The sequence below is a fragment of the Ailuropoda melanoleuca genome, chromosome 8 (genome assembly GCF_002007445.2).
Source record: "Ailuropoda melanoleuca isolate Jingjing chromosome 8, ASM200744v2, whole genome shotgun sequence".
Classification (NCBI taxonomy): domain Eukaryota; kingdom Metazoa; phylum Chordata; class Mammalia; order Carnivora; family Ursidae; genus Ailuropoda; species Ailuropoda melanoleuca.
The window spans coordinates 123,206,309-123,219,252 of record NC_048225.1 but is presented as its reverse complement, the minus strand read 5'-3'; the positions used below and the strand labels follow the sequence as shown (position 1 = coordinate 123,219,252).

The 12,944-nt window shown below is 57.1% G+C and overlaps 1 protein-coding gene across 3 annotated transcripts in view; it reads right to left on the bottom strand.

Annotated features, from left to right (window-relative positions):
* Window positions 1-4,368: 4,368 nt before the first annotated feature.
* Window positions 4,369-12,944, bottom strand: part of OLFML2B (olfactomedin like 2B) — a 37,026-nt gene continuing 28,450 nt past the window's right edge. For all 3 annotated transcript variants that reach the window (XM_034667248.1, XM_034667249.1, XM_034667250.1), the window contains exons 7-8: window positions 5,869-6,045; window positions 4,369-5,410 (exon numbers count right to left, since the gene is read on the bottom strand). In XM_034667248.1, coding sequence (XP_034523139.1) covers window positions 4,809-5,410; window positions 5,869-6,045 — 779 coding nt within the window. In that variant the 3' untranslated portion in view covers window positions 4,369-4,808. The remainder of the gene's footprint in view (window positions 5,411-5,868; window positions 6,046-12,944) is intronic.

The following is a 12,944-nucleotide window of genomic DNA, read 5'->3' as shown; positions in this document are numbered from 1 at the left end:
TGGAACCTCGGGTGTTACAGAAGTGGAAATTTTCAGCCACAGCCCCGGCAGACACAAGACCTCACACTCCCAAGGAGGGGCCAGACCTCGTGCTGTATTCACCAGGGAGATGTGTGTAACTGGGTAGAAACTTTTAAACTCTTCACCCACATTAAAAGTGCAAGTAAAAATTGAGTTGGAGTTTTTTGGTTTTTTTTAAAGAGGATGTTTGAATAGGATTCCTTTGGAGAGAGCTTTTCGGAGCGAGCCCTACTCGTCCCCTGGGGTGGGGGCATGCCTGGTGGTCAGCTCAAGTCTAAATGGGGAAAGCTTTAAATGGACCTGTTGGGACACTCACCCACGCTCCCTGTAGTTTGGGGGTTACAGTAGTTGAATGACTGACTCCCATTTGGGAGACCTAAGGAGGGAATGTAGGCTGGCTGCTACTTTTCAGCAAAGATTACATAGTGGGGGAAGGAAGATGGAGAAAATCTCAAGCAGACTCCGCACTGAGCGCAGAGCCTGCCACGGGGCTGATCTTATGACCCTGAAATCATGACCTGAGCTGAAACAAAGAGTCGGATGCTTAACCAACTGAGCCACCCAGGCGCCCCAGAGTGTGTTCCTTTCCACAGATGATTGACAGCTGCTGAGAGGCTGATCCAAGGTCACATGAATGCCAAGGGGGGGAGCCAGGACTCATTCCAGAACCTGGAGGAGACAGTTTCCTCCAGCAGACATCCCACTTCCCTGGGTGGTAGCGGGTGGGAAGAAGGCACATGCACCATCACCCAGTTGTGCTCAGATGCGCACTGGCATGGGGAGGGGGGAAGAGAGCGCCCCGCCCATGCTGCTGGGTTGGTTGTGGGTGCTTTAGCCAACCTCCCGGAGTGCCCGGGGGACCTGGACAGACCCAGGTGGGCAGGGTCATTTCTGTTCCTGTCCTCTGCTGTCAGACTCTGGGGGTCTGTGGGCTGAGCCCCTTGCTGTCTTCTTCTTCTGCCCAAATGTGTCCTCATCACAGGACTTTGCCCGAGCTGCCTATACAAAAAGCCACTCCTCCTCTTTCTCCCATTTTTCTCTAACCCTTTCCCTGCTTTGATATTATTGCCACCCGTCACGTTACACATAAATGTATTTCTTTCTCTCTCCTGCTCTAGAATCTAGCCCCACAAAGTCAGGACTTAGCCCTGGTCACTCAGGAGCCCCACGGGAGGCTCCACGAATATTTGTTCAATGAATAAATGCATACACAAATAAATGAATGTAAAAAGAAAGAAGTTAGTCTTTTTTCTCTATTTCTGAAAATTATGTTGTTGGGAAACATCGTCGTAGGGAAAAAAAAAAGTACACTTGACCCTTGAACAAATGCGGGTTTGAACTGAGCAGGTCCACCTCACATACTGTTTTTCAATAGGTACAGTGCAGTCCATGTATTTTCCTTATGATTGTCTTAACATTTCCTTTTCTCTAGCATACTTCATGGTAAGAATATAGTATACAACACATACAACATACCAAATATGTGTTAATTAACTGTTTATGTTATCAGTAAGGTTCCGGTCACCGGTACGTTATCAATAGCTAAGTTTGGGGGGGGGGGAGCCAAAAGTTATACCTGGATTCCCAGGCGCCTAGTTGGCTCAGTCAGGCGTCTGCCTTTGTTCCAGGTCGTGATCTCAGTGTCCTGGGATCGAGTCCCGTCTGGGGCTCCCTGCTCAGCGGGGAGTCGGCTTCTCCCTCTGCCTCCCCTCCCCCGCCCCCCCTTGTGCTTTCCCCCTTTCTCAAATGGATAAAGTCTTTGGGGAAAAAAAGTTGTACGTGGATTCTCAACTGCACAGGGGGGTGGCGCCCCTGAGCCCCGCGTTGTTCAAGTGCCAACTGTCTATCTTCCCAACCCCGAGGAGCACCTACAATGCCCTAGGTCAGGGGAGGCGTTGCAGAGTTCCGGGAGACTCAGACAAGCCTGAGAGTGGGAAGACCCCCTCCTGTGTACCGGTAAGGGGAAGACCCAGCAAGGCCCGAACTTACCTGGCCGATGCTCCGTCCGCGCAACTCCGTGGGACACTCAGTCTCGCATCCTTCATGTTTCCGCAGCAGAATCCCCTGAAGGGAGGCGGCCTGGAGGCGGCCTAACCCCCGCGCTGGGGGAAGCCGATTCCGACCACCGACTACCAGGCTTGGGGCCTGCGGTAGCTCCTCCGCGGCCGGCCACCGCTTCCCTGTCTTCCTCCTCCCAGCACGTGGAAGCCGCGCCTCACGTGGGCGCCACACCTGGCCGGAGCTTTGCCTCACGTGGGCTCCTCACGTGGGCTCCTCACGTGGGCTCCTCACGTGGGCTCCTCACGTGGGCTCCTCACGTGGGCTCCTCACGTGGCCACAGCAGGCCGCCCACTCGCACACACGAGCTGCAGCTGGCAGCCCTCGCTGGCGGGAGGGCGGTGAGCGCAGCTTTCGGAGGCGCCTGGGGCGTTTCCAGGCGGGAGTCCGATCCCGGAGTTCCCGAGAGGCTGCGGAGCTGCCCTTCCCACCGCTGACCGCCTGCATCGGGGCCCCCAGATCCCGACCCGGTGGGTCAGGGTGGCTGCTCCCTCGGCTTCCCAGGGAAGACGGCCATGTGCCATTATCCTTGCAGGCTGGGTGTCTCAGAACTAGTCACCTCGCAGCCCAGCTGGGCCCAGACCGAGCCTCACCCACTTCCAGCGGAGCCCGATCGCTTGTGCCCGCCTGTCCCCGACGGCTGCCCTGTCCCGGAAGCCTTAAGTCCGAGGCCTTTCTGGGCGCTGCTGGGCAGGCCGGCTTCTCGGTTAGCGCAGAGACCTGAAGAGGAAGTAGCTGCGGAGGCCCTGGGGTCGCCAGGACAGCAGCTATGAGCCGCAGCCGGGGCCAGGCACAGGCGGTAGGGGGCAGACAGCCGGCCCTGGCGTTTCCCGACCCCCAGCGGCCAGGTCGCCAGGAGCAGTGGTGGGACAAGTCCGGGTCCGGGAGTCTGGCAGCTGTAAATATATCACTTTCCACACACGGAGGGAGACCCGTGAACGTTTCCGGACCTAAGTTCCCACCAGCGACTCTCCGGGGGCTTGCCCCGTTCCCTCAGGGAAGCCCTACGGGGGGTTTGAGTTTGGGCCGTGGTTTCCAACCTGGGGCCTGACAAGAGCACTCGTTCCCTCCTCTGGCCCAGCGGGGCCTCTGGACACGGGCATCGTCCGCCCTCTTTCTGAACTCTGGACACACCACCTGTCTCCCTCCAACCCTCCCTCTGCCCAAAACCTGAAGGGCACTTGCACTTAATGGGGAAAACTGGACCCAAACAGCCCCGGGACGGAGTGAGGGCGTTTGGACATTCGTTATCTGAGACGGTGTAAGCGGAGGGGAGAGCTGGGTGGGGTGGAAGCCCCCCCTCTCAGGGAGGTTATAACCAGCACCAGGAAGGACGCGGGAGCGCGTGTCTGTGTGTGTGCACGTGCGTGTGCGGAGGAGGGCCTGAGGTCTGTGCAGAAGGACTCCCCGGGCAGCTGCTCCCTAAACAGTGCGGGGGGGGGGGGGGGGCGGGAAGAACAGCGCAGTGACATGATGCCCTGGCCTTCCCACTTCATCCTGGGGGCCGGCCCTCCTCCCACAAACTCACCAGTCACTTGTTGAGGCTTTTCTCAATTTTCTGTCTCCTGTTCCGTGTCCTGTGGAGGAAAGGGCAGGCTGGTGGGCTCAGCCGTGCTCAGGGAGGGGCGCAGGCTTCCCCCCCCCCACCTCCCTCTGGTGCTGGTTTCAGAGCCAGAGAGGGGAAGGTGGACAGGGAAGCCTGGCCAATGTTCATGACAAGTATGAGGAGGGAGAGACAGACAGACAGACTGACCGTGACCTTCTTTAGCAGTGCCAGGACAGGGTCACCCTCACTCAGCCTCCTGTTTTGTTTTGAAAGATTTTATTTGAGAGAGAGAGCAAGAGAGCAAGAGCATGAGTAGGGAGGAGGGGCAGAGGGAGAGGGAGAAGCAGACTCCCTCCTGAGCAGGGAACCGGATGTGGGACTCGATCCCAGAACTCTGGGATCAGGAGCTGAGCCGAAGGCAGATGCTTCATCGACTGTGCCCCCCCAGGCGCCCCGAGCCTCCTGCTTCCTGCGGTGCCTACCACCCGTCCATGCAATGGCTAAGCAATGAACAGCTTCCCACCTTAGGAAAATGACCAGAAAAAAGCAGAACAGAGCAAGGAAGCTGGTGTGCGGGTGGAAGAGGAGTGCTGGGTGCCTTGAAATGGAAGCCCACGCGGGGTGCAGGGCGCCCCAGGGAGCCCCCTCAGCTAACGGGGCTCAGCGCCCACTGAGACTCCTGGGGCAGGATCGACCCTGCCCCACGCAACCGTGCTGAACAAAAACACATTCCGGGATGGTTTTACATTTTTTCTTTATTTAAAAAAAAAAAAAAGCATTTTTCTGGGTTTTTAAAACTTCTCCAATACATAAAAATTTTCCCGCCCCTTAACACTTCTTTCTTGCCTCCTTCACTCCTGCTCCTGGTGCCTGCAGGACACGGATGGAGAACCCTTTTCGACGGCTAAGGTCTGGGAGCTGGAGGGGTTGAGGGTTTGAAGGAAGGTGGTTCCTGGTCAAAAGGAGAAGTCTTTGCACAAAAATATAAACCGTGGAAGATGAGACCAGCACATATGTGTATGGATTGATCTACAATCCACTTAAAAAAAATAGACCCAAACTGTCATTTTACAGTTGCAATATTATACAAAATAATATATATTTTTTAAACGACACATACGCATCCACACACACACGCACGCACGCAAGGTGCTGGGAGCCCCTCTGCATGTGGGGCCAGGTGTCAGTAGGCGAAGATGACATGGTAGGTGACCTGGTGGCCATTGTCCCAGGCGTAGAGCAGGCGGTCCTTGGGGTTGTAGTCTATCTGGGTGGTGTAGGAGTACTCGTTCTCGAACAGCAGCCGGGGCACGATCTGCGTATTGGTGTGGGTGTCGAAGGCGTAGGAGATGTTGGCGTTGCGCTGGTTGTGGCTGTCCACGGCATACAGCACCCCGCAGATGACGAAGCAGTTGCCGTAGAAGTTGCGCCGCAGCCCCGTGCGCCACGTGGTCTCCTTCTGCGTGCTCAGGTCCACGGCGTTGAGCTTGCTCAGCACGATCACCTCCTGGCTGAAGCCCTCATCATCCAGGGCCGGATAGATGAGCCACAGGCCGTTCTCATCCACGGCGAAGTCCACGTCCGAGTGGCCCTGCCACCGCCAGGGGGTGGCCTCCTCGTAGGCCACGTCGTGGAGCATGGCCCAGGCGGCCACGAAGCGCTGCTTCAGGTCATACTTGATGATGTTGCGGGTGAAGGCGCGGTTGTAGTAGAAGGCGCCGTTGTACACCACGTGGCCCGTGCCGATCCAGCTGTACGGGAGCTTGTAGGAGTTGCTCCAGCGACCTGCGCGTGAGGGCAGGGTTTCAGGAAGGGGGGTGGGGAGTGGGGCAGGGCAGCAACGGGTTTGGGGGGGCGGGACCCGTGGGGGGCTGTGTCTCCTGTGTCTCAGCTCCACCGCTTTCTAGTTCTGTGCAGCAAACGGCTTCACGCTGGTGAGCCTCTGCACGCTCATCCCTCACCCCGAGGAAGAGTTTCCCTCCCGGGGGCTCCCTCCCTCGGCCCAGCTCTAGGAAGGAGGGCTATCTCCCTGCTACTCCCCCACCCCCGGCCCTGGACTCCAGGAGCATAGCACAATGTGGGGGATGCGGAAGGGGGAACCTCCGTGACCATGAAGGTCCCTTCACCATCGGAAGACAGGGACCGCTTCTGGTCCGCGGGCACCTCCCAAAGCGATCTGACAGTGATGGGAGCAGGGGGCCGTGAGGAGGGGAGGAACCCCCAAGTGGGCGCAGGGCGCATACCTTGTTTGAAGTTCTCCAGGTTTCGGAACTCTACCAGGGTGTTGCCGTAGTAATAGTTGGTGACGTAAATCCGCTCATCCTTGGCCAGGGGGTCCTTCATCCAGGCCCCCTCGTTCCGCCCGTACGTGTTCTGGGTGGTGGGACCCGTGATCGTGGACAGGGTGTCTTTGCATCTTCCTGATGGTGGAGAGAGGGAGGCGGGGTTGGAATGAAGGTAGACCCGAAGCCCGTGGAACCTGTGCCCCCCCCATCTGTGACTCCTGGGGGACTTCTGACTGCAGCCTGGACACCTCGGCATCATCTGCTCGTCCTCCCATCAGTCCTATACTCCACTCCTACAAAGCCACCCGCTACCGCAGTCCTCTGACTTCTCAATCCTACAAACTCATCCCTCAAGGACCTAAGCTCCAATGTTCTTTTCTGACACCACATCTTCCTCTGAAAAACCGTTCTACTTGGACTGGATTCCATCTGTTCCCACAGTGCTGTGAATGAGCCTCTCACTGTCCTCTTCCCTCTCAGCGACGCTCATGCCTCCCCCTCCTCCCTCCATGACTGCCTCTACCCAAGCATGGAGGGAGCTGGGCTGGGGCTTTCCTCCTTGTCCTCTGTCCTCAGGATACAGACTCTGGAGGAATACATGGCCACAGGGGAAGCGTGAGCAGAGCTGAGGACTCTGCCACACGTGACCCAGGAACACAGGGCCCCACCAACAGCTGGTGTGGCCCAGGGTGTTTGGGGCCAGGTCAGTCTTGACTGAGCCGTGGATGTTCGAGCCCCTGAGGCGCACCTGCTGCATCCTACAGAGCTGTCCTCAAGCCTGTGCCCCTGTCACTACTGTGGGCAAGATGCCAGGGTCCCCCTCTGGGGAACTGGAGGAATAGGGGACCAAGTGCCATATAAGCAGCTTGCTCTGGGTGTAGGAGCCCCTTCTAAGCCAAGTCTGCTTTTGTGGGACAGGAGCTCAGTCATATACTCCTCAGGAGCTCTTTGGGGTGACCTAGTGCCCAGGAGGGGCCCTCAAAGGCCACCAGCATTCTGCTGAGTTCTAGACCAAGTAGAAAGCCTAGAATGCTTAATATGTAGTGTTATTTATTGAGCACGGCCCTCACAGATACTGAAATTGTGTGTGACCCCTGAGGACATGCGCTTTCTGTCCCTGTACTGGTGGGTTACAGAGGAAGCGGGAAGGTGAACCCTGCCCTGACACTGCCCCCAGCAGTGTGCTTTCACCAGCAGATCACCCCCCACAGGCCATCAAGACTGGCAGACAGATGGGCGACAGTGACAAGAATAATTGGCCCCTGATGTTCACCTGGACAAAACACAGCTCGGATTCAGAGCTCTCTCAATTCTAGACCACCCTCATTTCCCAACTGTTCCAGTCTGTTCCATCCATCCTGCTCCCCCATTCGTGGCCTGAGGAAGGAGCTCAAGCTGGCAGGACAGGGCAGGCACGGGGCCCTTGGCTCCGGGCCTGGGGCAGCAGGCAGCTGGAGGTGGGGTGCACACTGTTTCCCAGGCAGGCCCCACAGCAGGGTGCAATTGGCAGTGTTCAGGCAGCTCTGTGTGGGGTTCATTAGGTCCCAATCTGATGGAGTGGGGAGGGATTCAGTCTCCGCAAGACAAACAACAGAACCGACCAGCCAAAGCCTCATTCCCCTACAACTGAGCTCATCTGTTCAAGACAATAAAAGAGAAGGCTCTAGCTGAGCCCAGGCAGCAGCGGTCTGGTGGAAAATAGCTCATTCCCTGGCGCTGAGCGGGGGCCATGCTTCCTCTGCACTGAGGTAAGCCCTAGTGTGCTGTCCCCCGGAGGAGCATTTCCATGTGCCCCCATCCCCTGGCAAGCCCCAGAGAGGACACGGACTCCCAGTCTCAGAGGCAGGGCGGCCCCTAACCCATGCCCCAGAGCCCCACAGATGGGAGGCAAGGGGTTCCCGTCAGGGGGCTGCCATGGCTATGCCACCTCTCGGACCAGACTCAGAAACTGCAGATGAGCTCCGGGAAACCAGGACTCATCTGAGTTTTGAAGTACTGGGGTGCCCTGGGCAGCCCCCTAAGTCCCTACACGGTCCTGTCTCAGCCCTGAGGCTTTGCTGCAGCAGGGGACTGGTTGGGGGGCTACGGAATCTATCCCAGGTTTGGAGCCAGAGGCCTGGCCTTGGTCTTGGCCCTGCTACCAACTCCTGAGTCTGTTTAGCCTCCAAAGTGTCAGAGCTTTAGTTTCTTCTTTGGGAAAACCAGCATACCGTATGGCCCACCTACTTCACGAAAGTGCTCGGAGAATCCTGAGGATGCCACAGCAGACCGAGTCATGGCCCCACAGATATCCAGGTCCTAACCCCTGGAACCTGTGACTGTGACCTGAGACGGCAAAAGGGAAGGTGCTGATGTGATTTGAGTCCGAGATCTGGAGATGGGGGGATATCCCGTATTATCCAGGTGAGTCCTCAGTGCACTAGCAAGTATCTCTGTACCAGGGAGGCAGAGGGAGATTTGACAAGAGGAAGCAAGAGGGATGTGGCCGCAAGCCCAGGAACGCTAGCAGCCACCCAGAGGCAGGAAAGGCAAGATGAGGATTCTCCTCTGGAGCTTTGGGGAGGAATCGGCCCTCCGATATCTTGATTTTAGTCCCTCCAAGATTCATTTCCGACTTCTCGCCTCCAGACCCATCAGAGAATCCATTTCTGTTGTTCAAGCCACTAAGTTTGTGGTAATTTGTCCCAGGAGGCCTAGGACACTGGGACAGATGGAGTCAGCTGGAGTCAGGCGTCCTTATTTCTCGAGTTGGAGGGGAGTCCCAGCTGGCGGGCACCCAAGGCCTCGGGGCACATCTCTACAGGCCCTCAGACAGAGTGACACTGGCCTGCACGCAGGCAGGAATGGCAGGCAGATATGTGGCTTCAGAGCCCTTGAAGACACGTTCAAGGTCAGTAAACCATGAGGCCTGGACCCATCACCACGGTCTGAGAATCGGGGCCGTTCAGACGTGCCTGCCCTTGGCAGCAGACTGCCAGCCTTGGGGAGAAGATACCGTGTGGTAACTGTCTTTGAGGGCGAAGAGAGAAGGTGGGGGGCAGTTCACAGGAGCCATGGAGAAGACAGCACTATAGAAGTGTCCCCCACACTCAGTGACAGTGACCGAGTACGAAGCACTCTCTAGGCATCGTCCCCTTTCATCACCGCTAGTCCTGGGAGCCAGGGGCTCTATCACAAAGGGTCCCAGGGTCTGAAAAGAAGGCGCTCTTCCCCTCAGCATATAAACCTGCTCACACCTCGCCATCTTAAAAAGGAGATCTGCTCGAGAGGCTCCCCTGCCATCCTGGGCCCTCAGCTGTGGTGCCCGAGAGGTGGGCCTGGGCACAGGGACATCGGGGCATCATCCCGTCACCCCCAGCACCCCAACGCCCACCGCAGGGGCCAGTCCCCTCCCTGCCAGCTTTTGCTTTGCTCTCCCCTGACCCCACCTCCCTGCTCCTGCTGCCCCAGCTCCTGGGCTGCCTTCCCTCTGCCCACCTTTCCCCTCCATCCTCACGGCTGCATTTGCTCCTCCTGCGTCCCCTGGGCAGACTCTGCCCTTCCTGGGCACCTCCAACTGCCCCCTTGGCATGTTTCTCCTGTAGGTCCTCCTGGTTCCTCAAACTTACTGGATGAAAAACGGGATCCACATGCTTTGGTGGACAGCCTGCTGCCCTGGACATCCCGTCCTACAGACAGGCCTAGCGCACAGGCCAGGAACCACCCCAGGAGCCAGGGGCCCCTCTGCTGTCTCCTCCTGCCCTCACACCTACAGGTCGCTGTCTCCTCCCTCTCCCTCTCCCTACCCTTCCCCTCCACCACTGTGGCTCAGTTCGTACCTCGCTGCCTCCTTCCAGGGTCATTCCAGTTACCTGCTGGCCCCTCTGGCTCATCTCTGCCCCCTTCGGCCTAACCTGCTCTGCAGTCATGAGCTGCGTTCTGTGTAAATCCTTCATTTGCCATTGCCAGCCACTGCGGGGAGCCCAGGTGCCCCGATTCTGTCCACTCTTGCTCTTGCCATCCCCCCATTCAGAGTTCTCAAACTCAGGTGGTTCCGGGGGCCAGGCAGGGACTGAAACGGTTGGACCGTGGAGTGTGGGACACTGGGCAGCAACAGAGACTGTGGGGGCCTGCCAGGCTGGGATGAATGAAGCCCTCAGACTGCCAGCCTCACCTCCCTGGTCCATCCCTCACTGTTGGTCTTCCCAGCATGCCCTCCTGCCATGTCATCTGTGCTGTCACACAGGGCCCTCGCTCAGAAGGGGGCGCCCTGGGTGTAATGTCCTGCTGTCCCCATCTTGACATTCTTCATCATTTTACCTGGGACTTTGTGTTCTAGAAGCGAAAGCTAACAGGACAGTGGAGCATGTGTGCGTGTGTGCATGGGAGAGGGCACCCTATGTCTGTCTGCCTTCGTGTCACCCGTTTGCACGTGGCATTTGCTACACCTGATGAGCACAGAGTTCCAGGCCGACCCACTGTGCGTGGGAATTCAGCCAGACTCGGGTGAGCGAGTTGCTCCCACAACTAAGGGCCTCCCCCCGACAGTCCCAGAGGCCACACCTTCCATTGGGCAGAGCTGGCTTTGAACGTAGAAGAAGGTGGTGCTTTAAGAAACACGAAAAACCGAGTAAATAGCCCTGTATTATTTCTTACTTATGTTACCTCCATTAGCCAACAACTTAAGCTAAAAATGACACAGAAGACAGAAAGACTGAGTGACTCACAGTCTTTTTCTTTTCAGTCTTTCCTGACTCAGTGGGCTGGAGGGAGGGAGTGCTGCTAACATGTGCACATATCAAGAAGTAAAACAAAACAGCTGAGTTGGCTTCGTGTGGCATTTCCACTGTTCCGCTAAGAACAAAATACATATGTATGAAGGAGCTATGACACAGGCATTGTGTCATTTTGGTGACTTCCACATTGGAGTCAAATGACCTTATATTTGCATTTAAAACTGACATTCAGATATAAAGATGAATGGTAAAACTCACGCTAATACTTTGAATTTCTAATATTTCTTCACATAGAATGGCATGGAATAGCAAAGAAAAAAACAGCATGATGAGAGAGGGAGACAGAGAGACCACAGAAGAAAGGGAAAAGCTTTCTACTCCCGATCTTTAACGGCACGGCCCCCACGTGCTCCCTGGGCCCCCAGCCGCCCCGAGCGCGCTGCTCCCACAGCCCGGCCTCTCCTCACTGTGGCACCACCTCTCTGTGCGGCCTGGCTAGATATTCACCCTTCAAAGCAGCCAGGTCGGCATCTCTTTCCAGAAGAGATGCACCCAATGCATCCTGTCCCCACAGCTGGAAGGACGTTCTCGTGTCTGAAACACAAGCGAGGAGGTCGCTGCCCCGCCTGTCTTTGAGGCGCCAACACCCCGGGCACCCGCACCGGCCTGCCTGAGACCTGACTGCAGCGCTCACGGAGAGCAGCTGCCGCTTCGAACCCTCTCTACCCCTTTCAGAGGTAAGGCCGCGCTCCCCTTCATCATCAGGCCCCTGGCTCCCGATCCCAGAACCTGTCCCTACCCCCCAGTATGTGCCCCTGCACGGGGCTCCCTTGACTTCCCCCACGGTGCTCTGCCTGCGCGGGCGCCCTCTCCACCATCAGAACCCATGTCGGCCCCAGCTGGACCAAGAACATCCTGTCTGCCAGGCTTCCCTCGTGCCACGCTAGCCACCTGTCATCTTCCGCAAGTAGTCCTCTTGGGAAGTGAGCCCCTCTTACTCCCTTTTGGGGCACAGAGAGTGGTGCTGAAGGAACCTTTTCCTGGCAGAGGGTAAGACTATTCCTCACCCACTTACAAGCAAGGTCTCCACTTCCTGCTCTTGTTTCCAGGGCCAGAGCCCCTATATACACCTGAAGTTCTCTGTGGCTGCAGGGGGCTGATTAGGGGACTGGGGACTGAGCAACTGGAGCAGAGTGCCTGTGGAGTCGGGGGTGGGGACGGGTCTTGTCTGCATCTGGCCGCTGCAGAGGCCTGGCCCCCATGGCTCCTGCCTGGCCAGCACCATCTTTCTCGGGCAGCCCAGGCCAGCCCCCCTGACGCGTGGCAGGCAGGCCTGGCCACCCCACCCCTCCCCTCCCCCACCCACAGCTGGAGGGCCAGCGAACCTCAGGGACTGTTAAGGTCTCAGGCTAGTCCTGGAGCCGGAGCCGAGCCGGGTCTTCCCAGATCAGGTTTCCTGGATTCAACAGGAGACAGGCTCTTGCTGGTACTGTCGTCATTCTGACAGTCCTCTTGTCTGCTCCTCCCCTCTTCCTCCCCACCCCAAACCAGCCCCGTGGAAAAACTCGCATCAGGAGCCCCAGCCCTTAAAGTCTGGAGCTCTGCGGAGCCTGGCCCACGTGGCACAGTCTTTCCTGCCTCTGCAGGAACTGAGCAGCCCCCCAGGCTCCGGGATGGCGGCTGACCCCTCACATGGAAAGCCAGCTGCCTTCACTGAGAGAATTTTTCCTTTCCTGGTCCTACGGTGACTACCCTTCAGCCAAATGCTTGTTTCCATAACCAAAAGTTAATTCTAATTTAGTTGTTTTGGGAGTTTTTCTGAAAGGTTTACAATTCTCCTGAGGATCGTGGTTAGGCATTTTAGGACATCACAAAATCAGATTTGGAGAGCGTGGGATAGGATATTCCTCTTAAAAGCAGCCCCATTTCAGACCACATCTCCAATAGCTCAAAATCAAAACTACCAGACTCATTAAACAGCAAACAACCTTCACGGGCAGCAAACCCACAGCCTGTGTCGGTTTCAGCCAAATGCTTTTTATTTACCTGCAACAAGGACACACAGCGCAATCTGGTCTTACTTGCCAGGCACAGATAATTAGGGGTCTGTAGAGAAGGATCCAGAAAGAAAATCCCATCCACACTCATAGCAGCCCCAGGGAGGCACGTGACAGCAACAAGCAACTAAAAATGATTCCCCAAGGGGTGCCTGGGGGGCGCACTCCATGGAGTGTCCAACTCTTGGTTTCAGCTCAGACCATGATCTCAGGGCTGTGAGATCAAGCCCCGAGTTGGGCTCCATGCTCAGCAGGGTGGGGG